We start from the raw sequence: 26,574 nt of genomic DNA on the forward strand, positions 1-26,574 counted from the left end.
AGTAATTAAGACATGGTGAAAGGGTAAAAACACCACAACATGATAGACAGTGTGAGATTCTGACCTTTTGACCCAATGGTTATTAACTTTCTGTCACTTTTCAGAAATAGTAGCCAATTAGTAGTAAACCACCACAGTAGTTTAAAGTAATTTAATGAAACATAAGATAGGACAGTATTTTTAAGTAATTACAGGGGTCTTATAGCCTAGTTATCATTCCTGCCTCGTCTTGGGTTTTATGCATATCCTCTGAAAAGCCATCACAGAGGGCTACTTGTATTTTAAACATGTGACTGGGTGAGAGAAGCCGCTGCGAAGAACCAAGCGCCAGTGTCTGCCAGCGTCTATCCATTGAAATTTGGCTCTGTCTCACACACAGACACACACACACGGACAACGGTGCAGAGTAGGAGGGTCAAGCAGAGATGTGCGATGGTGCTGACTTTATAAAGGAATATCCATAGCCTAGGCACGTCCAAAAGACACTGTGAAGCCTCACCGTGTCGCAGTCCGTCGGCGGATGTTTTCCTCTACTCGCGTATAACTGAGCACGCACTTTCCCGAAAGCCAGGGTCTGTTTCTAACTGTCTGTGGTGTTAGTGGATTTATATTCGGCAAGACGTTGTTTGGCTAAAGGTCGTTATATTTTCTACAAAGAACAATTCAAAACATCACACGGATAACCTCACCTTCGCTTTATCATGGAAGCGATTTGTTACCGAAGTTAGCCAGAGGACTATAGCGAAGTATCCCCAAATTAAAAGCTAAGGTGCTGATCGACCTTTCGTCCATTTTGTCTTTTATGCCAAACAATTTTCTTAACTTCCGTAGGTTTAACGTTAACACCTGTTATGTTCGCATTTAACGAATTTTGACGTGTTGAATAAATAAATAAAATAATTAATAAATAGAAAACACCTGCAAATTTCAGCGAAGAATGCAAAGGACATGACCGCGTGAGGTTTGAGCGCAGATCTACGTTGTGGTGAGTTATTTTTTAATCTTGGTTATGTTGTCAGTTATCCACTGCAAATATAATCGTTGTCTCTTGCTGCAGCGTAGACGACTTATAGGGGGACAACATTGAAAAAATAAAATAAAATAAAAATTCCAACCTGAGTGCTGTGATATTCTTATGAATGATTAGCATACGGCAGGCCATCAAAAATGCATTAAAAAAAAAAAAAAAAAAGCAATTCTAAATCTCCTTACACGAGTTACAACTGTGATCTCTTAAGACCATTAATGTACTTATGTATTGAGAGGTGCCATGTGATGCTTGATACACATAAAACAGACTCTCTCTCTCTCTCTCTCTCTCTCTCTCACACACACACACACACACACACACACACACACACACCAAGTTAGTATTTCTGCAAAGGATTAAGCCAATTTATACATATTGCTCTTGAACTGACTCTTAGTTGGGATGAATGCAATATGAACTTATTTTAAAATAGTTGTCAATAAAGATAACTATACCAAGCAAAATCACTATACGCTGCATGGTTGTATAGAATATATATATATATATATATATATATATATATATATATATATATATATATATATATAAAATGAACCTTAAATGTTTGCTACCCAGTACATCAGCTGCTTATGTATGCCTAACGTGAGTGTTAATTAATATTCCTATTAATTACAGTCTGCAAGAAGCATTGATGCTGTTAAATTTTAGCATCTGTTTTTAAAATAGAACATAGCTTGCTTTGAAATGCTTTAAAATATAACATATGTTATTGAAAACAAAAAATACATTTAATTTGAGTGACATCCAGTATCATAATGTACATGGATATCTCATGGAGAGCAGAGAGCACAGTATATCAGTTTAGAGTGTAGTTATACACCTCTTCATTACCCACAACAGTGGCAAGGGCAACTAAATGCCAAAAATCTATGGGAAAATCTCAGTTGGGTTAATAATAAAAACAGTATGAGTACATAAAAGGGAAGATTTATAAAGGTAAAATAAGTTAATGAATAATAAAGGAAATCTTGTGTAATGATAGGAACATATAAGCTGAAATTCATCCCATGATAATGACCAGAATGTGCCTCTCAATATAAAACTCCACCCACTAGTAGATGAGTCTACATTTAAAGAAGATAGCATGTGTTAATCATTGGGAGGTACTGTTCAGCATTCTTCTGACACAGCAACAAACATTTACTTGCTCTTACACTTACAGTGCTCTTATAAAGATGTATTTTAAAGATGTATGTGTATGCTTCAATAGAGGTGCCTCATGACTTCCTTATAGTCAACTTTGAACTATGCTTACAAATGTTTGAAATATTTTTATTTATTTATTATTTTTTTTTTTTCCATAGGTGTATTGTTTTTTAACGATAACTTAAATCCCTATAGAGACAGACCTACCGTGAGCTCAGAAGTTGTAAATCAATGGTACTTTTTGCTTCTGTTAAAGCCACCAGTATGTTTTATTTCAACATTTTTTTTTAGAAATAGTGTTTACTGTAATAGCAGAATTCCTGAAAAACTACACTATCCATGATCCTGAAGAGAAATGCTCCACCAATGAGAGAATCGCAGCGAACAAAGTGCGGCAAATATGCTCTGCAGTGACTGCCCACTTGCATGTCACACTGTGAATGATGCAATCGAGTCAGTCTTCCTACACTCTAAATATTTTGCAATAAAATTAAAATATATTATTTCTATACTTATAATCAACCACATGAAATCAATCATTTTATATTTCCCCAGCGTTTCTAATTTGATTATGTCATTCACAATGCTTCATTGGATTGTAGTTTATGCCCTTAGGAAAGAGGGGAAGTACACAGTCTTGTACCTTTGTGTTTTTGTCTGATTTTCAAATACCTTTTTGCTTCAAATCAAAGTTTGTAATGGCGTGATTCACATCGGAGCTGGTTGGTTTGGGTCATGGTTTAGAACTTTTTTAGGACTGATTTGATGAAAAAAAAAAAAAAAAAAAATCTAAGATGGCTGAAAAAGTGGGTGGGCACTGTTGAACTCCAATGTTCAGACAAATACTGTAGGTAGTCCCACCTCAAACTCATCATTGGTTGATCCAATTTTGCTGTGTCTATTGAAAAGTATTTTAAAATCAAAAACATTACACATGATATTTGCTTCAGTAGAGGCAGATATCCGAGAAGTGTTCTTTGAGGAAGAACACTGAAACTAAATAATGACTAATGTAGTAAAGCCATTCTTAAATGACAGACAGCCACCTCTATATAGAGCCTTCTCTTAGTCTTTTTACTGGGCCCTTTCTACAAGGGACCTTGCAACTGGTTGCACATTTGATTTGTTGTGTTTAGAAACTACATTCATATTGTGGTTCATGAAGGCGGACAAACCTTGTGCTAGTTATTGCTGAGTTTATTCTCTCTGTGTGAGTGCTGTTAGCCCTGCACGGTGGATGTTTTTGCAAAAAAGCCACTGGCACCACAACACTGACAAGCTGAATGCTGCATTCACATTTCCCTGTGTGAAGGGTCTAACCAAATGTGTGTGTGTGCTTTTGTCTCCCAGCTGCCTCTCATCATTGCTGTCTGCTGGCACAGTTTTAGCCATTTCCAAAAACACCATTTAGGGTTTCAGGCGGCCACATTAAAGACTATTGCACACATACACACACAGTTACACACATGCAAGCATCAGCATCTATTGCTGTGTTTGCTCAATGGCTCATTCATCCTATACTGATGCGCGATATAGCCATGGATGAGAGCCCATGAGAGCCAGTAAAATACCTCTCAGAGTCCAGTGAATATGCCTCAATGGAGCCTTTTTCCTTCAAATGGCTGTCTGCAGGTAAAGTGGCTCCCTAACAAGTCCTCAAATTAATGAATGACTCGTGCGTGAAGGCCCTTCTGCAGCAATTGCAGCACATCAGAAATTTCACAGCGTGGACTGATTGGTTGAACACGCAGCAAGCAGACAGGCCTGAGCAGGAGCAAAGCTTTATGATGGTGAGCTGTAGCCCATTATTTTATGATAATGAGTTGGATCACTGAATCCATCCTGATGCAGAGATGTCAATGCAAGTCAAACGTGAGAAAAGACAGGCACAGGAACATTGGCTTACTGATTAGAGCTTTAAAACAAAGAGACCCTCAGGGGTATGCAGTTGAAAAGAAGGTAAAGATGTGACATGACACCTTTCAACCAGGCAAACAAAAACCTTGATCCTTGTATGAATTGACAAGCAATGAGTGGTATGCAAGACAGTAACACTTCTGAAAGTTTACAGTCATCATCACGATCAGTTCATTTTACGTCACGTGGTATATTTGTTTGATTTTTACAATCTATGTCTTTTGAAAAAAATAAAAAATATCTGACTGTGCACCACGATTTTTTCAGTTAATTGGAATTTACATTTTTGACACGATTTTATTTATTTATTTTAATCGTGGAATCGAGGTTTTGCATAAAATATTAGCAGATGCTGTAGTTGATCCACCAATGCAGTGGCGGATTTAGGCATGGGCGACATGGGCAGTTGGGGAGTGGGGGGGTGGGAGGCTGGGGTGTCATGATGCACCCACACAGATTATTTCTAGATATTGATTTCTAGACAACTGTCTAGATGGACTTGATTTAGATAAAAATAATACTTAAATTCTCTTTGAGGTATTTTGTAGTTCCCTTCTGTCACTCACTCGACGTTGTGTTGATGTAGTAACACTAGGGGTCAATCTTGAGAGCCCGAGACACCTTCAGATCTTTGAGAAAAGGCCAATGAGAATTGGCGAGTAGAATTTGCATGCCACTCCCCCCGACATACGGGTATAAAAGGGAGGCTGGAATGCGGATTCATTCAGATTTTTTTCTTCGGAGCCGAGCGGTTGTATTTCAGCGAGCTGAATACTACTACTGATCCATTCACTTCTTCAGACGCGTGTGCTGTTGGATATACAGCGCATTCCAGCGGCTTTCTCTCCACTCTGCACTCCACTGCAGACTACGCCCCTGGGCACTTCGACAGCGCTTTAAAAAGAGTTATTTCCTCTAAAGAGTATATTTCCTCTATTAGAGCAGGCACAGTGACTTTGAATGTCTTTTAAAGACGTGTATTTTTAAAGATGCCCTTCCGTCTCTGTGCAGTTCCTGGATGTGGTCATTACCTCTCCGCCTCTGATGGTCATGATCACTGCCTCACGTGCCTGAGCAAAATCACGTTGAGGAAGTGTTCGTGGATGGTTCATGTTCTTATTGCGAGAACATGACCATGGCAACGTTGCGGTCGCGGCTTTCCTTCTTTCGAGGGAAAGCCACTTCAGCTGTCCCCCCAACTAGTCCTTCTACCTACGGGTACGAGGCCGCCCTGGTTGATGCTGAAGGCAATTCGGGGGCTTCAGTGGGTACGGTTCTGCCAGGTAGACCCTCACGGACTGCCAACTCCCCGGTACGCTCGTTTGCGCCCGTCCAGTTCTGGGATGAGACAGGCAGCTCGCCTCAGTGCCAGCCTAATGTCTCTTTCGGAGCTCGTGAGCCAGATGAGATGTCGATCGCTGCATCGGAGAGCGCCTTGGTGATGTCGGACGGCGAGGACTCGACCGGGATGCCGCCTTCGGGTGTGGCAGCCCAGTCTGAGGCCATCGTGGAGCTGACCGCCATGCTTGCCTGGTCCGCCGTGAGTGTTGGGCTTGAGTGGAACCCTCCACCCACCCCTGAGCACTCTTGGCTGTGCACGACGAGCTGACGTGATCGTGGAGGGCACCTTTCACTGCCCGAACCCGATCCTTCGGTTTGTCCGCTCTCACAACCCTCGACGGTGGGGCGACCGATACCCCAGGTGGATAAGGCGATCACGGCACACCTGTGCCCACTGAGTGCCACCACCTGGCGGAGTCGCCCGGTACTCCCTTCCCAAGCCTGTAGGACGACGTTGTCTCTGGCGACTAAAGCCTACAGTGCTGCCTGTCAGGCCGCCTCCGCCCTGCACGCCATGGCCCTCTTACAGGTCCATCAGGCCAAGGCTTTGAAAGAGCTACACAAGGGTAGTTCTGATCCCGGTGTGCTACAAGAGCAGCGCTCATGACCAATCTCACCCTCCATGTGACAAAGGTCACAGCACATGCACTTGGGCAGACGATGTCCACGCTTGTGGTCCAGGAGCACTACCTGTGGCTGAACCTGGTCAAGATGAGGGATGCGGACAAGGCGCGGTTCCTTCACGTGCCCATCTCCCAGGTCGGCCTCTTCGGCGACACCGTCGAGGACTTTGTCCAGCAGTTCTCGGCGGTGAAGCAACAGACGGAGGCCATTCAGCACATCTTGCCCCGACGCGGCTCAAGAGTGCGCACCCCGTCTGTTCGCCGAGGGCATCCCCCTGCGGCGACACAAATTTAACCGGCTCCCCCCAGACCGAGCCCAGCCCTCGGCCCCGGTGTAGAGCCCCCTGCAGGAGAGGGACACCCCCCACTTCTCGGCCGGCCGCGAAGACCCCCAGGAGTGCTCCCAAGTGCCCTTGAGACGGGACATCCGAGGATTGAGATGTCTGTGGGAACTCCTGAGCTGGTAGCCAGACCGCTCCATCCCCCGGTGGAGGGCCTGGAGGAAAATCTTTTGTTCCCTTTTTCTTTTCTGTTTGCCGCACCCCGTACAGGCCGCCTTACGCTGGGCACGTGGAGCAAGGTAAGTGCTTCGAGGGTCCCCTCAGCGCGGCTGCCTCGGGTCGGAGCACCGCTCCCCGATGCAGCACTCCCTGCTCCCCCCCGCCGCGAGGCCCCACCCCCAGGAATGTCGGATGTGATCCTTCCGTTTGTGCCCCTTGCCCGGAGTTTGGACGCGTGGCTATCACTTTCCAACCCGTCGCGCTGGCTGGCCAGAACCATCCGACTCAGCTATGCGATTCAATTTGCCAGGCACCTGCCCCGGTTCCGCGGCATTCTCTTCACGTCAGTGAAGGACGAGAGCGCCACCGTCCTGCGGGCAGAGATCGCGGTCCTCCTACAGAAGGGCGCAATAGAGCCTGTCCCTACTTCCGAGGTGAGACAGGGGTTTTATAGCCCTTACTTCATCGTTCCCAAGAAGGGCGGTGGGTTGCGGCCAATCTTGGACCTGCGAGTTCTGATGCTGATGCAAAAGCACATTTTGACATGCATCCGGCATCAAGATTGGTTTGTGGCAGTAGACCTGAAGGACACATACTTTCACATCTCGATTTTATCTTGACACAGACCCTTCCTTCCTTGTTTCATCCCGTGTTCTTTCAGGTACGAACAGGTAAGTTTTGTTACGCGGGGCAGCTGGCCGGGTGTACCGATTGTGTATAGTGCCTTTCCCCTCCACGAGGTGAAGCCGTGTGCTCTTCTCCCCCATGTGTGTTTACAACCTGTGAAACCTGGATGTCCTTTCTCCTAGCCCTCTGGCTCACAAATTCAGCGGAGGAATTCGTAGTCGAACCCAGTACGTGTGCTAACGTGCCCTGTACTTGGGTAAGTGCTCCACAGGTCTCGGTTACCCCGGTTACCTCCTGTGATGTATCTTCCGCGGTACGGTCTCCCTTGGAAGAGCCCTCTCTGCCCCAGTCGCTGCGTTTGTAGAGCTCCTCCCCTACGAAGGGCAGGACCTACCGCCGCGCCTCTTCCATGTGAAGAATAGGAACGGAAAAGAACGCCTTCCCCGGTGCATTTTATGAGGTTTAAAGGTCCCAGCCGAATCTAATTTTCTGTGGAGAGAAAAACTTAGAGAGAAAAGGCTGCGGCTGGTGCGGCCTGCTCCCATACTATATACGTCTCCTTCCCCCCCTCAAGGTTTTTGGGAATTACATGACGTTTTGGGGCATCTGGGGAGGCTACGTGCAGTCCGAGTGCATCAGTTCCTATGCTCACAGTAGCTTGCCTACACCTGCATCGGCAGTTCATGTAACACAGTTCAGCCATTGTGGCATTTCGTATAGGGACCCCTAGTGTCACTACATCGACACAACGTCGAGTGAGTGACTGAAGGGGAACATCTTGGTTACTGTCGTAACCTCCGTTCCCTGATGGAGGGAATGAGACAGTGTGTCCCTCTTGCCACAGGCTGAACTACACCGCTGTAATGGCCGGGACCTTGTCTCAGCTCCTCAGTGCAAAAACCTGAATGAATCCGCATCCCAGCCTCCCTTTTATACCCATATGTCGGGGGGTGTGGCATGCAAATTCTACTCACCAATTCTCATTGGCTTTTCTCAAAGATCTGAAGGTGTCTCGGGCTCTCAAAACGACCCCTAGTATCACTACAGCGACGTACTGATAATCACTATCAGTACACAACGTCTGGAGGTTACGACAGTAACCGAGACGTTTTCTTATTTTATACTATTATTTCTGAACATCAGTGTTATTTAAAATGAATTAGATTTTAATTTATTTTACTTTTACTCTGTTGACAACTTTCTGGAAAGAAAGAATTTCTTATGGAAAGAAATTGGTACTTTTATTCACCAAAATGGCATTCAACTGATCACAGTGTATAGTCAGGACATTAATAACGTGAAAAATTACTATTAAAATTTGAAGAAAAAAAAAAATGTTCAGAACTTCTTAAACTACTTCAAAGAGTTCTCATAAAAAAAGTCCTCCATGTGCAGCAATGACAACTTTGCAGATCCTTGGCATTCCAGCTGTCAGTTTGTCCAGATACTTAGGTGGCATTGCACCCCACGCTTCCTGTAGCACTTGCCATAGATGTCTTGTCGGGCACTTCTCACACACCTTACAGTCTAGCTGATCCCACAAAAGCTCAATGGGTTTAACATCCATAACACTCTTTTCCAATTATCTGTTTTCCAATGTCTGTGTTTCTTTGCCCACTCTAACCTTTTCTCTTTTTTTCTGTTTCAAAAGTGGCTTTCTCTTTGCAATTCTTCCAATAAGGCCTGCACCTCTGAGTATTCTCTTTACTGTTGTACATGAAACTGGTGTTGAGCGGGTTGAATTCAATGAAGCTGTTAGCTGTGGACATGTGAGGCATCTATTTCTCAAACTAGAGACTCTGATGTACTTATCCTCATGTTTAGTTGTACATCAGGCCTTCCACATCTCTTTCTGTCATTGTTAGAGCCATTTGTCCTTTGTCTTTGAAGACTGTAGTGTACAGCTTTCTATGAAATCTCAACTGTGTTTGATATAATGGCAAGTGATTTTCTAATACAAAATTAGCAATTTAGTATGATTACATAAGGATAAGGTGTTGGAGTGATGGGTGCTGGAAATGGGGCCTGTCTAGATTTGATCAAAAATGACTTTTCAAATAATGATGGTGCTGTTTTTTTACATCAGTAAAATGAAAATTCTCTCATCATTTACTCACCTTCATACCATCCTAGATGTGTATGACTTTCTTCTGCTGAACACAAAATGTTTTAGAAGATTATTTCAGCTCTGTATGTCCTCACAATGCAAGTAAATGGGTACCAAAATGTTGAAGCTTCAAAAGAACATAAAGGTAGCATAAAAGTAATCCATAAAACTTCAGTATATTCAGAATTATATTCAGAATTTTCATTTTTGGGTGAACTATCCCATTAATGCACTTAATGGATAAACTCCAATAAAATTCAACAGATTTCTGTTAATTTAATTAATGTTTGGCTTTAGTGTTAAATATAAAGTGCTTTTAAAAGGCCTGGGTTAGATATATTTCCTGAATGTCAGGGCCAACCCTTAATGGCCTTTGTTTGAAGAGGAGACTATTGGCTTCTTGCACTAGGTCTGGCTGGACTCATCTTTAAAAAGAAGACTGTGTGGTTTACTGAGATTAATGGCTGCTTTTCCCACTGCATTGCTCGCCGCCTTACACTGATAGGTGGCCAAGTAAAAGTGAGAACTTTATGATCAAGAATGCAATAATTAAATAGACAATTAAAACAGCATTGTGTATCACCACTGACTCATGGGATTACATCTAACCTGTGATAAATTCTTAGTTGTGTTGTATTCAAACTAACAGACATTTCAATGAAATGAATCCCTCTGTTAATGGTCATGGTTAATTGATTTAGTCCACTATAAACCATGCTACATACGTATGGCCTATATTTGAGTAGCCATAGCTATTTAAACAGGATGTCTCATTAAAATAATATGTAATATTTCTACACTACTGATCATCCAAATTATTATTATATTAATGATCAAAAGAATGGCTAGTTTTGTTCATGCTCCCTCAAAGATCAGAAGCTTTATTTGAATAATTTTGTATTCCAATTAGTCCAATTTTGTATACAAATAAATAAGTAAATAAAAATATTGCACCCTAGAGATTGAGAAGCATTTCCAAACCCTCATATTAAAATGTGTGCCATGTCCATAGAGACAATTCTATCAAGTGGATGTGTGTTATTAAATGTAGTGTTCGCATATCTGCTCACCAACAATCTTGCTGCCACATGTAGGCTACCACTTTATTTTATACCTTTATATTTTTACTAGTTTCCTCGTTAGTTTTCTTTTTCCACAATACTAGGTTCTATAGTACATTGGCCTTTTGAGTAATGTTCTGAGTAATGTTCACAGACATGCTTATTTATTAGATTGTCATTATAGACCTAGATGATGCAAAAATATAGCGTATGAAATATACTTTGGCTTTAAACTTGCTCAAGTTTATGAGTAAGCAAATTTGTGCATATGGATACACATGGTCAGTTGGTGGTATCAACAGTACAATTTTATGTCAGATGTGCCTAAACATTGCTACAAATTAATGTTATATAGTCTGGTTCTCAGTGATATATCTAGAATCTGACAATTATTGTTGCTTCGTGGGTTGTCTGCTCCTTGAGGGCTATTTCTCAAAGTGACAACGAGATTAGAGAGAATGTTTGATTTTGCATTTATAACCCAGCACAATGGCTGTCATTCTTTCCCACCCTTTTGGTCTCATTTACTGATATAAAACTAGTATTTCATATTTATTTTATTGCATATCTTTTGGGATATTCTCTTTGAGTCATTACACACATCACCACCTCACACATCTCTTTGTACACATCCTTTTGTACTCAAAATGAAACATGGATAAATAATTATGACTTGCAGCCAGATTATTTTGCTAAGAAACCTTTTACCTTCAGGCAAACAATGAAAGACAGCATTGATTGTCATGGTTTAGTGAATAACTTAGCTAATTAGGAGTAAAAGCTCACTAGTCAGCAGAGAGAGGAGGATGTGAAGTTTATCAGTTCCTGTTGCAGACTCTGAAGGTAGTTTCAGGGATGACTCAAAGACAAGCCTGAAAGAACACAAATTACAAATGGGATCCTATTGTAGAAATTGTAATAAAACTTTGAAGTCAACTCACACTCCTGGATACAAACTCATGCAAACAGAGTTATCCACCCTAAGGACACAAATTCAGATTAGGGAATATCTCAAAGAACGTAGCTTCATTTGCATGCTTCCAGCAGAGACATTGAAAGCTCAGTGCAGTTGCACAGGTTTTATATGAAAGAACTGAACAGATGCCCTGAGTCCAAAGTGCGCACTTGAGTCCCTTGAACATGGCTGACTGAAATGCCATTGAGAACTCAAGTTTGAGAGTTCCCAAATCTCAACCTTTTCAAAACAACACTTCTTTTTGAGATCGATCTTACTTTGAAATTAAATATTTTCTCTTGTATATGAGTTCCCTTGGTAATTCAAGACTTTTTAAGACCTGGGAGATGTTGATAAAATATTGTTTAAATGGAATTGTAGATGACATTGTAGCATGATTGTATGAGGACACATTGTAATGTGTTTTTATGTGGCTAGTTCTGCACTCCTGAGTTCATTTCAGTCAGGAGTTTCAATAAACTTGCATTGACATTCAATCTTTCTTGTAAGTGACAAAAGTAAATACACAGCTAATAGAAGAACGTCTTTCTCACATTTTAACATTGCCCAGCAAAATGGATATTCTTTGCTTTTGCTGGGTTTTTTTAGTTGGTCATTTATTAATCCCTACACTGTCCCTGCATCCAAAATCGCATACTGTCAGAGTTTGTACTGCATTTGATGAAGGACACACTTCTCAGCCAGTAAAACATAATTTGTTTTAGGTATGCATACAAGTAGTACGAATACACTACGGACATACTTCATCCGGGGACGAATAAGACGTAAAAACAACAACCGCAATATTTTCTACTCTGGTTTTGTTAAACAAACACCATTTAAGCACAAGGAACAACTTTATTGGTATATATACAGTGTACCACTTACAGTTCAAAAGAGCAATCTGACTTGCAGTTCTTCTCTGTTCTTTCAAATCCAACATTGTGAACGTGACGTTGCCTCGCTTACTGTTTTATGAATGCTGAGTATTCGGACATACTGCTCCATTGGTATTCTATATAGTAGTGAAATATGGGTATTCTGACACAGAATAAACCCCGTTCTATTGACGTTCACACATTCAGTTATTTATATATTAATAACAGGCAATGTCCACACTTCACATATTCTTTGCCACAAACTAGATTTGTACAATCATCTAATAGCCTGAAATATACAATATGGCAGGGACTGAGAAATGTACTGCATATGTTAAAATAGATAAATTAATTAGATTAGATTATATTAGATTAGTTCATTATTGCAATGTTTTTTTATTTATATTTTTCAGCCATGATCAATGGTTGACAAACTTTTTCAAACTAACTGACATGTAAAGTAATCAGTCACTGTTGGTTTTGTCATAACGTGCTGTTTAGGTTCAAGGATATTGGATATATATCATATCATAATAGAAGACAGACATGGGAAATAAGCAATTTACAAAATGCCGCTTGAGTCTCCGCAAGTGGTTCCAGAGGAGACACACAGGAAAAAGATGGAAAATGTGTAGAGTGTCTAAGTAGAGCACAGAAGACCTCATCACTTAGTATTTCACAGACATAACTAAGTAAACAAAGCAGAATATGCAGCCCTGCTCATGGATTTTCACTTTACTTTCTGCAAAGTTTACTTTCTACATAAATCTGAATATCTTTGATACCACTAACCTGGCAAACTTGGACAGATCTGGTGATTATTTTGTCCTGCATGCACTCGGTATATCAAAACGGAACCTTGTGAACATGACTCTGTTTCCAGGCGGACTGATAAAAAGTCCAGTGTGCCTCTAATCGCGGAAGTTCCATTAAACCAGCCAATACGATTTGGGCTGCTTGGACTGAGAAAGTGTTTTCCAATTTTGTGTGCTATGTGCATCAGAGCACGGACTGTAGGTGGTCAAATACACTTTCAACATGTTGTTTAAATGAAAAATTGTAGTGTAGCATGGCTGAGATGACAATGCATAAAAACATATATACAGTATATATTTAAAAACTGGGAGAAAATAATTATTCAGAGATAAGTTGAATTTTACTATTACAAAATTGTTTGTAGTGGTACAATTCAACTTATCTCTGAATAATTATTTCCCAGTTTTTGGTCTTCTCTCCCACCAGACTCTTGCTTAATTTCTATCATTTCATAACTATCCTCATTTATGTGTTTACAGTTTTTCATCCATCATTTATTTTTCTCTCTTCATCCCACACAGTAATATTTTTGACATACATTTCCTTGTGGGCCTTCCACACCTCACAGCTGTCAAGTCAATTGAAGTCGGTTTTATGTGTGAAAGCTCTTGTCCCAATACATATTGTTTCAAAGCAGCTTTGCATAAAATATTGGCTTAATCAAAATGAAGTTGTGTAGGAGCTAAAAAAATTGTCCCTTTTTTGTCCCCTTATGACATATTAGACCAGTCAAAGGGTACTTCAAGCGTGTATGGTGTTCAAATATGTTTAAGTGGAGTCACCATTGGTGCTCTTTATGTTTCCACAGTTGATGATAAAAAAAAAAAAAAATAAAAAAAAAAATAAAATTCTCTCTCAGGCTAGATGTTTTATTTGTTTTATAAAAAGTATACCTTGGCCCCTGGTTCAGGATGGAACAGTTTAACAGCATTTGATTAAGTGTATTGTTTTTGTAAACACAGATATTGTCGGATGATGCCCTTGTAAACTGGGAATGACACATACCTGATATTATTCCTGCAGATAATAATGGAAATCCTGTTACTGCTCTGGGTGGCTGGAAATAATGTGATTATATAGCAGCAGATTGCTTTAAAAAGAAAAGTGCTCTCAGTGAATACATGTTCACACATTCAACATATGACGGTAGGACAATGGGTAAAGATCTGGGCTGTTAACTCAAGGTTGCAGGTTATTTCTAGGATCAGGAGAGTTACAGTGATCATAACCGTGCTCCCTATGCCATACTGCTCTTGAGTATTGTACTCAGTGCAGTTTTGCTGCTTTTTATACCCATCCTCTCATTTGATTGGTCACGCAGCATTCCAAGAGTGCTGATATTATGAGGTTTGTATTACTCCACTTGATTCTACACAGGCTGTCAATCTGTGCGTTATTTGGCGAAAAGCAATGGATCATGCTTTGGCTTCTTTTGGAACTATTTTCTTTAGCAGAGAAAAAAACAGACAAACTTCTGGTCAAATTTTGTCTTAAACACAGGTTAAGCCTAATGTAAACTCTTCAATTTTTGCAGTCCTTTACAATTGTTGCTTGCTCGATATGATCCCAGTGATATCTTGGTTAAAGCCAAAGCTTTGTCAGACAGTACCACACACATTGTAGCTAAGAATTTGGTCCCAATTGTCCTGATTGACAGCATTGACTGGCACGTGGTATTACAGCACAAAACCTTGCATCTAATTAAACAACCAACCAAAATCGAATTTAGCAGCTGCAATCAGTGCTGAAATTGTGCTGTGTCTAGAGTATTTAAAATAAGTTATTGTCATTTCTTCCCACGCAAACACACCTCCTTTCTATGTAAATTAGGCTCATTATAGAGTCATTCACAAAAATCGCCTGGTCCAATTTACATCGTACTATTACCGGTAGATGAAAGCAGGTGATAAACAGGTGATATTTAATAATTTTTAAATACATTTTATTTATTTATTAATTGCATAATTTATCATAGTTAATAGCGATTAATTGCATATTTTGAAAGCACTGAAATGTAACTCTATATTCTTCTTTTCCTGTCAGAATGCATTTATTTCCGAAATTGTTACAATATGTAACAATAATGCTTTATTAACATTTTTTTTAACAAAGCCTTCCACAGTATAAAGTCAGAAATGCAATAAAATAGTAACAATTCAATTAACATTTAATGTTTCACAAAGTTTAAGTGGGAGATTGACTGACTGAAAGATCATCGGTTGAGTATTAATTTCAATGGGCATTAAATCTCTTAAACTCTAATCCTCCAAAATATTAATCGGCTGCAGACAGTGGCTTTCTGCTTTGCTACAACAATCATGAAGCCGCCACCTTCAAGTGCCGCTTTGAACTCCACATGGAAAGTGCTGCAGACAACGTCTCATTCTGCATTTTGGTGATGGTTAAGACTTGACATGCTTCTGAGGAACTGTAATTCAATTGTGCATTACAGAGGTTGCTAAGTACTTGATTTCTGTCACAAGTACCATATGGGCTTGTTTTGTACAACAAATAGCGTTAAAGTTCCTTTCCCCATCATTTGATCACTGTTACGGCTGTTCTTTGTGTGTTTGTGGTGTGTACGTCAGCGTAATGACATCGGGCGGACACATCGCAAAGATTCTGCCAGTGATCTTCTGCCAAAGATCAGTGTTTATGCTGGTTTATGCTTTATTAATGTAAATGTGTTAATTGCGATTATGAAAAATTCAATCTTTAAACTTTTTTAATTTATTGCATGTGTTAGAGTGTTAACTTTGACAGCTCAGTTTAAAAGAGATGTTTGTGTATATCCAGATGAGCCATGTAGTCAAGCGCACTTTCAGCATGTTAAAGAGATGATTCAGGTGTCTGGATTAAAGTGAACCATCCCGGCAGAGTATGTCAGATCATGGTGGTCTGCTGCATTCTCCACTATATAACATCAGTATCGTCAAGATAGGAATTGTGCGTGCAAATTGATTTGTGTCCAAAGATTTTTTAGGCATGTTTGCTCCGTTGCCTGATATGCAAAATGTATTTTAGCAAATCAGGTGCTAAACCAGCACAGACAGCACATGCAAATAATCAGCCCTTTAACAGAGTGCAATTCATTCTTAGTGAATTCCCCCCTGGGCGTTTTATCTCATCAGGCCATCGTAGGAGCAGTCGCACTGCACGACTGGAACGCAAAATTTCTGACGCTGCTAAAACTGTATCAGGTAATTTATCGGCCTTCTGTGAACATGTAAGCAAACAAAGACTGCCGGTCAAGATAAATATTTTATGATTCCCAAATTTTTCTCAGACGACAAAATAGCAGCCAAAATCGTACAGTGTAAACCAGGCTTTACTTGCTATTAACTTTTTGTTTGTAGAACAATTGTCTAAAAGCAATATTACACTCGCAATCATGCTGTTGTACTAAATATTAGCAGCACTGTCAGCACAGATCACAATCTGTGATTACTTGCGGCCTGATCATAGACATGCTGATATTCCATACAAAAACACGATTGTGAATGTGATATTGCTTATATTAAAGGGTCATGAAATAGAAAATCAAAATGTCTTTGATATTTTCACAAATAAGAGGTTACTCTACAATAAAAACATACTGCAAGTTTCATACCTCAGAGTTAACTCCTCATTTTAAAAAATTAATATTTGTTTTCCACCTTTCTGAAACGTCAGGATTTGAGATCACCCCAGTCGCGACATCAGCGTTATTCTGTACACGCCCCTTAACATGCGTATGTAAATCAAGCAGGTGTGTCCACTCACATCTATCCATCAGTCACAAGAGTGTTACTGCTGTGAGAGTAAGATGTCGAGTAAGAACATGAGACATTATTCTGTCCCGGGATATACACAAACTGCACCTCCAAAAACATAGTATAAAGATTTGAAAATGCATTTCATGACCCCTTTAATAATAAAGAACTAAACTAAACTAACTCAACAGTATGTTCAGAAAAGACCAAACTGTGGAGCAGGAGCACTATCAATCACAGTTTACTCTGCCCTTGTGACTTACATTTACATGCTTTTTAATCATCACTTTTTCACACTGCCACCTGCCAAGTAGAGCTACCATGTAATAAATAAATAAATGAAGCAAAAATTAAAAAAAAATAAAAAAAAAATGAATAAAGGTCACTTGTAAAACTTGTAAATTTGTAACAATGCTTTGCCCTCAGGTGAAATGTAAATAGTGATTTTGCACAAAAGCAAAAAACAGCAAGTCAACAGAATTGCTGATGGAAATGTGGAGATTGCAGCAATTGAAAGGCCTTTTTCTTTTCTTTTTTTTTCTTTTTTTTTTTTTTTTTTTTTGTGGTGTACTGTGGTGGTGAAGTGCTGTGCATTGTATGATCCCTACTGAGTGGTTACTGTGTTCCACTGAGACTTCCTCATCAATATGCATGGAGAAGTACGGATGTCTGTGTTGAAGAATTAGATGTCATACTGCAAAAGGCTTGCTTTTAAATCTGCTGTAATCACAGCAGAAAGCATTGTAGCCAAGATTGGGGCTGTATTCACTCTGTTATGGATGTGCTTATCAGCATGTTATACATTGTGCAGTTCTTAGAGGGATGAGTGTGTAAATGCAGCACCCACTCTGCACAAGAAAGGCCTCCCATGGGAACAAAGACCAGGGGTGGACAACCTATGATTACATTTTAATATAAGCTTTAGCATTAATAGGATCTTCAGTGACCAATGGAATTTCATAACAAAGTTCGGGAGGAGCATGTTCATTTAATCCGACCAATCACATCACCAGAGTAAGCGTATATAAACAGCTGCTTACATCCATGCTGCGACAATTCCTCCAGCATCCCTCCACCACCCCAACTCCTGCCATCTATTCATTAATAACTCAACAAGTCCGGGGGGGTATTCGAGCTCGAGTCAATTCTCGAGCCTCGAGCCAAGTCTCGAGCCTCGAGCCCACCTCCAGGGACAGCGAGCCAAACACATTTACATTATCCTCATGACAGGATTACATTAACTTGCAAACTACTGAAAAAGCTGTATAATTTTGATGTCATCACCATCTGCCCTGTAATAAAATGTAATATATTGAATTATATGCATAATAGGGCTTTTTATATGCCCAAAATATGTCAATAATTAGAGTTTATGCTTAGCGCTGATGCACAGTATCAATGCATCCAGTCTGGTACATATTGCATGTTTTTGAATTACCTTATCTTAAAGTGTCTTGGTTAGTCTATATATATATATATATATATATATATATATATATATATATATATATATATTATTATTATTATTATTATTATTTTTATTTTTATTTTTTATTTTTTTCTGTATTTGTATCCACTTTCACACTGTTTCATATAAGTATGATGACTTAGAAAGTCGCCCACACATACGGTCACATGGCACACATGACTTGACAGACTGTCATCAGAATACAGTAATGAGACTCTTTTCCAACATCTGGTTTGGTCACGGCAGTGGAGAATGATTGACAGCTCTTGGTGGAAATATGGAAATAATAACAGGGTTAGAACAAGGGGTGGGACAGGAGCAGAGACTGAGAACTAACTGCTGAGAGAGATGTTGAAAATGCTCTAATTCTCTCCCATGGCATCTGTTTACCCTGGGACTGAAATATAGTGCATACATTTTAACAGTATTAGTGGTTGTCACCGTTTTATGCAGTGTGCATTTTAGCTGAAAGGAGTTCCAAATAATTTGGCTTTATAATGGCAATGATTTTAGGGAGAATATGTACATTTTGAATAACAGCACAGTAGCACAGCGGATTCTAAAACTGGAGGAATGTGCACAGGGGGTTCTTATTATTTCACTTACAATATTCCATTGTAAAATTGGTGATACTTTGTTCCTATGAAGTACTAAAACACTCATTACCATGCAGATAACATTTTTACTTGAATACATTATACTTCTTACTTACAGACAATTAGTAGATTATTCTCTCTATGAATCATCTTACTTCTCCTCTGTATGTTGACAAGATCTCGCTGGAGTCCTAAGTGGATTTCATGGCCTCAAGGAAACAGAATTTCCTGCTAATTGCCTGTATGTGTGTCTCTTTGTGTGTGTTGTGTTTTGGTAAATTTGTCTGCATAGAGACAGGGCTTAAATTGGGCCACAACGATCTGTAATCACATCTGATTAAAAAAAAGAAAATATTGGCAGTTTGTTTGTCAGTCTATTCTATATCATTTATGGTACAATGTATGACACAAATGGCTGTCCTTGTACACCTTAGCAAGATCTGACTGAGGCCCCATTTACACCTTGCATTAACATGCATTTTTGGTGGTCGGATTGCAATCAGATTGCACTTGACCAAATTACATGACAGGTGTAAATGCACCCAAGACGCATTGTGAACGGATTGTGATTGTATCAATGAAACCACATTCGGAGGTTGTCAGGAAAGGATTCTGACCACATATAAAGAAGGTGTGAATTCAAATGTGATTTCGTTATCCGGATACAACATCGTAAGTAATTAATTATATGATGAGGTTGCCCTACAGTCATCCATTATTATTAAAGCACTGTGTTGTGGGTTCTTGCCTTTTTCTGTTAATGCAGCCATCACAATGTGAAGAACAGAACATGCACTGCCATCTTGCAATCTTGTCACCCGAACAATAATCAAAATCCATGAATTATTCCATTGGAATATACTTGGAATATCTGTCTCTCTCCTCAAATCCCACTCGCTCACGTCTCTTTCCTGTTTTCTAATAAATGACGCTCACATGAAACCAGTCTTAACTCACGCATTTCAGATGAGAAGCATATACAAAGCGCCGGACGCAAGATTAATATCAGGATTTGCTGCGGCAACCCGAAATTAAGCTTTGTTGGCCACCAAAAAAATTTTAAATAATGGAAAAACCTGTACTGTTTAAATTATAGAAAGCATTTGAATTATCCATCAATGTTTTTAAAATTAGCTTAAAGTTGGAGAATTTTCAGTTACCACAGCCTCTGTTGTAATATGTAAGTAGGCCCAGTGTTTTCCATTTCGCCCAGGTAATCTTGCGCAGGTAATCTTGATCGGATCTCTATCCAATCAGTGTGGAAATGCATTTGATATCAAGGTGTAAATACAATCCAGCTAAAGAATATCCAGATACTATCCGGATATGAAACGCATGTTATGGCAAGGTGTAAATAGGGGTGTGCAGCGAAGCCATTATCTGTATCTGTATTTGTATTTGTTCATATGACAAAATTATCTGTATCTGTCTCTGTATTCAGATAGAACCGAGTGAGGGCAGGGCTTATACCGGAAGTGCGTTAAAACTAAATAAAATGTCCATTTTTAAATGTTACTCTTACGTTTATAGTTTCTATTAATAAAATATTCCTTGTGTATGCTTTTTCATAATAATAGCCTTATAATCATAATTAATTAATTATACAATTAGTATATAATACAATAATAATTTTATTTTATTTTTTCTTACCAGATGAAGCTGAATTTGTTTGCCACATTGACTGTGGAATATATTGTTAACTTTGGTTTCTACTGGTATTTCTGATAATAATATCTGCCTGGAACAGAATTTTTGTCATGTATAACAACATTATTCTTGAGGCAGGAGGTGTTAAGCAAAACGTGAAATGTCAAGCACACATTTTGCACTGAATATTAAATACAAATTCAAGCATTAAAAGAAATATAATAAATCAATATAGCCTACAAACAGGTCCCATAAGTCTATCAGGAATTTTTACGATATGACACCATTATTTAGTTAAACAATAACAATAATAATATATTATTATTATTATTATTATTATTATTATTATTATGTTAAATTTATACAGTGCCTTTTCAAAGCTCAAGAACACTTAACATTCTCAAATTTAGCACAGTTTAAAGAAGAACAAGAAGATAAAAGACTTTGTTTTACATAAGCAGGAATATTCAGAATAAATGAATAATATATGGAGCATTTAAACCTTTATGGTGCATTTTAACTTTTTTCAGAATAAAGTCTTAACCAGATAACTACCTTAATCACTGATGTGAATATAAATGTGGTCAACTTTAAGAGACATCTAGATGAGCTCTGACGTGAAATCATCACTTCAGGTCAGGAATTTAACATCGCACTAAGGTTTAGGCTATAAATAAATACATGGGAATCACGCGTGAATAATGTGATATGTTAACATAGACATTTCAAGAAGTGGAAAGTGTATATGATGTCGTATCTTAGTTAATATCACACTTAACAAGCTCCAGACGTGCACAATTTACAGAGACCGCACCCATCCGATCTGAAATCACACCGTGCGCATTTTTATTCATATGGTTTACACTTTAGAAATATGGGCTGCACAGATTCATACATTTGTTGTAATTTAGAATATGTTAATTTTTCAATGTCGCTTTATGCATGTGTTTCTTGGATTATCAGTCAAATTAATATTTTTTTTTTAATATTATTCGGATGAATCCGTTATTCGTTTTGAAGTCATTATTCGTGCCATTCCGAATAGGGTATTCGGCTTCGGGCACATCCCTAGGTGTAAATGGGGCCTGAATATAGTAATTCTATGTAAAATGAGTTGGTCGAATAGAAAGTATGAGACATGGTTGCCTAGTGGTATAGTCTTTTCAAATCCTAAACTGTCTTGAAATGTTTTAAATAAGCAAATTAAGATTGCTGAAAAACTTGCAATTAGTTCAGTATGCATTTTCATTGTATGGAACAACAAATCTTAGCTTTGACATGTGTTGCTCCATGGCAAACAACTTAGTGAGTTTTGAGTGACATGAGGGTGTGTAGATTGTTTAGAAATTTTAGTCTACAACAAATGTCTGTGGAATGTGGGACTCTATTGGACAGACCAAATTTAGACATTTGAATGATGATTTTTGGCACTTTAGACAAATGCCTTTTACCAACAATAGTCGTGCATCTCCATTATCAAAGATACTTCTTATTTTAATTTCACTATGTTTATGACTCTCATCCACACTTGAATGGCGTTAACACTCTCCATTGCTACATTATGTCATATCTTGTCAAGGGATCAGAATCACCACCAGATTTTAGGGTCTCCCCCACTGCCAAAATCCCAATTAAACCTCTGCATACCTCTGACTCCATTTACACCTGGTATTAAGATGCGTCTCGGAAGATTTGATCACATGTGTTCAGGCGAGACACATCAATGTTTACACCTGGTCGCTAAATGCATCTCCTGTTACCACTTGTGTTTGGATTTGAAGGGGAGGGTCTCTGAATTCATGGCGACATAGATCAATCAATATGTTACTGTGTTACTGCATGATATTAAAGCACAGCAAAGTCACAGAAGACAAAAAGACCACTGAAAAAAAACTGTTTCTCTCAGATGCAGATGAAATTTAATGTACGCATCAATGCAACATTAAGAGCAGAATTGTCCGTTATTTTAATGGATTTCCTGTATTAACCTGAGCTTAAGATGTATTTGCTTCACATCTGTCCAGCTGCATGTTGATATCAGACACACTGAAGAAGATCTTGTTCTTGTGTATGTGTCTGCTTTTTCAAATTTTCTGATCGGACGGCTTGTTCCTTTTAAAGCCGCATGTAACCGGCAATGTTTAAACTCTTGCTTTAATGCAGCAGTTGAACTGAAGGTGACTGTATGTTTACTAATGTATCTTGTGTGTGTTTAGGTGAGTGTTTGTGGGGCTGAAGCCATGCTGATTTTCCATACATGGTGGTGGAGTGTGGTCTTGCACCAGAGCCTGTGCTGCTGAGGTGTTGTGCTGCTCCCTCATGGCTTTATGGGAGCTGCTGCTGCTGACTTTCAGCCTCCATTGCTGGCTGACAGGCTCTGCCAGTTTAGCTGAAGAAGGCCCTGCAGGTCCCCTGGACTGGCTTCTCTCTGATAAGGGCCCTTTTCACCACTCACAGGAATACACTGAGTTTGTGGAGAAGAACCGCCAAGGTTTTTCTACAAGATACAAGATCTACAGGTGAGTGAACAGAGTGCTAATTCAACTGAGGCCATATATAATATGTTTTACATTAGATCTTGCTTACAGCTTATTGGTAAACGATTATTTCACACAGATCTGGCATCATTTTCCTCACCCTCATGTTCAAACCCCATATGACTTATTCCGTGAAACACAAAATTATTATTATTATTTTTTTTTTATTAATGATCCAGGCACTGTTTTCCTTTCAGTTACAATGAATGGGGACTAAAAGGTTCAGAAAGGAAGCAAAAGCACCATAAATGGGTCAAGAAAGTAGTCCATATGACTCATGCACTATATTCCAAATCTTCTTAAGCCTTAAATAACTTTGTGTGACAAACAGACCAAAATGGAAGTTGTGATTTACTGAAAATCTCTACTTCCACCGTACACTTCATGAAAAGTTGAGAATTTCAATTCATAAACAAATCATTCTTTCGAGTCAGAACTTTTCAATGAATTGGCTAATCCAGATCGAAAATGTGTCTGTATGATTTGTTCATGAATTGGGCTGAATATTGAAAAGTAAAAACACTAATCAATTCAAAGAAGGTCAGGGCATGTCCTAGATCCTTAATTGACTCAGAAGAGATCACTGACAGGAAGTATATTTAATCAAACTTACCACTCAGAATGTGTTATATAACTAGACATATCAGATCTCGATCTAAAAAATAAAGCATTTACTGTTGCCAGAGTGTAACATATTTTGATATTTAATTTAATGTAGACTTATAATCTATCTAAAGCTCTGCGTATTTTCGTTGTTATATAACTGATGAATTATCATTTAATTGTGTTCCCCAAATTTATGAATCATGCAGGTACAGTGTGCCTGCAGTGATATTAATATTTTGTCAATACATTAATAATTTGACAATGAGTATTCTAATTGCATTAGATTTGTTGATGTGAACTTGATAAAAAGTAACAAATAAAATATTTGTTGAAATGCACTTCTGTAGAATCTGGTCCATAAGATGTTGAGCATAGACTGCAGCTCGTAAATTAGGGGCAGTTTGTTGTACATCATTTCCTTTGTTGCAGGGACAGTTATCGAATATTCATCTGTTCTCAGAAGCCACAGTTGACATCTTCTAATTTGTGGGAGCTACTTCATAGCTGCTCTGACTGACCCTTCATCAAAACATTGACTTTTTTTTTTTTTTTTTTGTGTGTATTGGCTAAACGTGGTGCATCAGAGGCTCAGTGCACCCTATGCAAGATTAATAGTCTTATCATGTGGCCAACTGATTAGTGGACTCTTAATTCTTATTATTTTGCATTATCACCTGTTCCCTTGAGAGGATACTGTCAGCGGCAAAGCTGTGTTAGAAGACGATTACAAATATTTATTGAATAAATATGACTTTTATAGGTATTTTTGCACCAGGAGTGGCATAAAGTCACCCAATAGCATTATGAAAGACTGGTAGAGAGCATGCCAAGACGCATGAAAGCTGTGATTGAAAATCAGGGTTATTCCAACAAATATTGATTTCTGAACTCTTCCTAAGTTAAAACATTAGTACTGTGTTGTTTAAAAATAAATATGAACTTGTTGTCTTTGCATTATTCGAAGTCTGAAAACACGGTATCTTTTTTTGTTATTTTGAACAGTTGACATTTTCTGCAAATAAATTCTCTAAATGACAATATTTTTTATTTGGAATTTGGGAGAAATTTTGTCAGTACTTTATAGAATAAAAAATAAATAAATAAACAATTTTACTCAAACACATACCTATAAATAGTAAATCCAGAGAAACTGATAATTTAGCAGTGGTCTCTTAATTTTTTTCCAGAGCTGTATGTGTAGATCAAGAGATATTGAAGGAATAGGTAATTTAATGCTCCATGTCATTCCAAACCTGTATGACTTTGTTTCCTCCATTAAACACAAAACAAACCATTTTGAAAAATATTCTGGTCACTATTTTCCATTCAATTACAATGAAAGAAAAAACGTAAGCTTTCAAGCTTAAAAATGGATAAAAGTGTCATAAAAGTGGTCCATATGGCTTGTGCGCTATATTTCTTGTCTTCTGAAGTCATAGCTTTGTGATGAACAAATCAAGTTGATGGGACATTTTGGATATCAGTTGCTTGGGTTGATAATATGTGAGACGTGTACAGATATCAAAATGTAAAATGTGATAAACGGGACAAAACTTGGTTTCTCACTCTCTATAAAACGTCAAATATTGTGTTTGTGACATCCTTAGATTGCATTATCTTAATGCAAATGTAGATTCCCTTTTAATATATTGCACAACCCACATTTAAAGCAGCCGGGAGCTTTTTACTCAAACAATCTTATCCTTTTTCAGTGTATTTTCTTGCTGATAAAAACAGTGTTAGCAGGCAACAGACCCATAGAGATTAAAAGTAGCAATATTATTTTCAGGGAATAGCTTTTCCTCCTACAAGCAATGCTTTGTTGCATTGCTAAATTCAAATAATCTTCAATGACAGAGAGAAGATGAATTACCAGAAGTGATTCTTCTACATACAGTGGTGTGTAACACTGTCATCTGGGTAATGAAAGTGCACTGTCTTGTCCTCCTTCAATTTTCCACATTCGTCTTGATTGAATTTGAAAGAATTTTAATGAGTTCTTTGTTGGAAATAGCTCCTTATTATTTGGGAGATTTCACTATGTAGAATATTGGCCAGGATATTGGGAAAATGCCATGTCATAACATTCAAAGACGGGGTCCAAATATACCACCTGCTTTAGTGAGCCAGTGCCACGGGACAGTTTCCAGAGACGTTGATGTGCACATGTACTATTGCAGTTCTCTGGCTCAGTCTTAATAATGTAAGTGGGAAAATAATTTTGAAATTGCTCGTAAAAGATCATATCATAAAATAGTATTTATTTTATGATGACAGCTGCCCTTATTTAAAGTTTTCTCTTCTTTGGCCTCTTCCTTCTTTATTATATTTGAATCAGCTACTTCTCTTAAAGGTAGAGGCAAAGGCTTATGCCATAAGCCTAGTGTACTTTTTGTTCTGAATTTTTTTAAATAACGCTGAGAAATAAAAATCTATTGTACAGAATGTAGCTGATTAAAATGCCCAACAAGCAGACTCTGGAGTTAGTTTCGGTGCTGTTGTGAAGACTGATGATAACTATGAAACTACGGCCATAATGAGCATTTCATGTAGCACAACTGAAGCCCCATAGAGAGCTTCCTGGAGAAGTCATTAAACTGCTCTCACTCTCTGTCAGGGTTACAGCCTCAAAGCCTTACCAGGGTTTAAGATAAGACAAGCCAAGCTTATCGTGCTCAGCGGTGATAGGTAAAGGAGAGTAACAGGGAGGATTGTACTGTCTTTACCTTCCTGTTGTGGGGCACCTTTGAACTCCTGAAGGCAGGCTCATCACAGCTCCCAAAGAACTGTCTGTCCAGCTGAAGAGATGGCTTATCGTGGTGCCATGTGAAATTGAGATTGATCCTCTAAATTCAAGCTAGCAGTCTTCAACCCAATTGCTGGTATGGCACATGCCAAATGTCTTGACCATGTTTTACAGCAGCTGAAGGCATAGTTTATGAAATT

The 26,574-nt window shown here is 38.7% G+C and overlaps 1 protein-coding gene across 1 annotated transcript in view; it reads left to right on the forward strand.

Moving 5' to 3' along the window:
• The first annotated feature begins 405 nt into the window (after window positions 1-405).
• The window catches only part of LOC127445805 (BMP/retinoic acid-inducible neural-specific protein 3-like), a 53,627-nt gene continuing 27,458 nt past the window's right edge, over window positions 406-26,574 (forward strand). Inside the window, exons 1-2 of the mRNA XM_051706137.1 lie at window positions 406-985; window positions 22,702-23,004. Of these exons, the coding sequence (XP_051562097.1) occupies window positions 22,805-23,004 (200 nt within the window). The 5' untranslated portion in view covers window positions 406-985; window positions 22,702-22,804. The remainder of the gene's footprint in view (window positions 986-22,701; window positions 23,005-26,574) is intronic.

The sequence above is a fragment of the Myxocyprinus asiaticus genome, chromosome 9, assembly GCF_019703515.2.
Source record: "Myxocyprinus asiaticus isolate MX2 ecotype Aquarium Trade chromosome 9, UBuf_Myxa_2, whole genome shotgun sequence".
NCBI lineage: Eukaryota > Metazoa > Chordata > Actinopteri > Cypriniformes > Catostomidae > Myxocyprinus > Myxocyprinus asiaticus.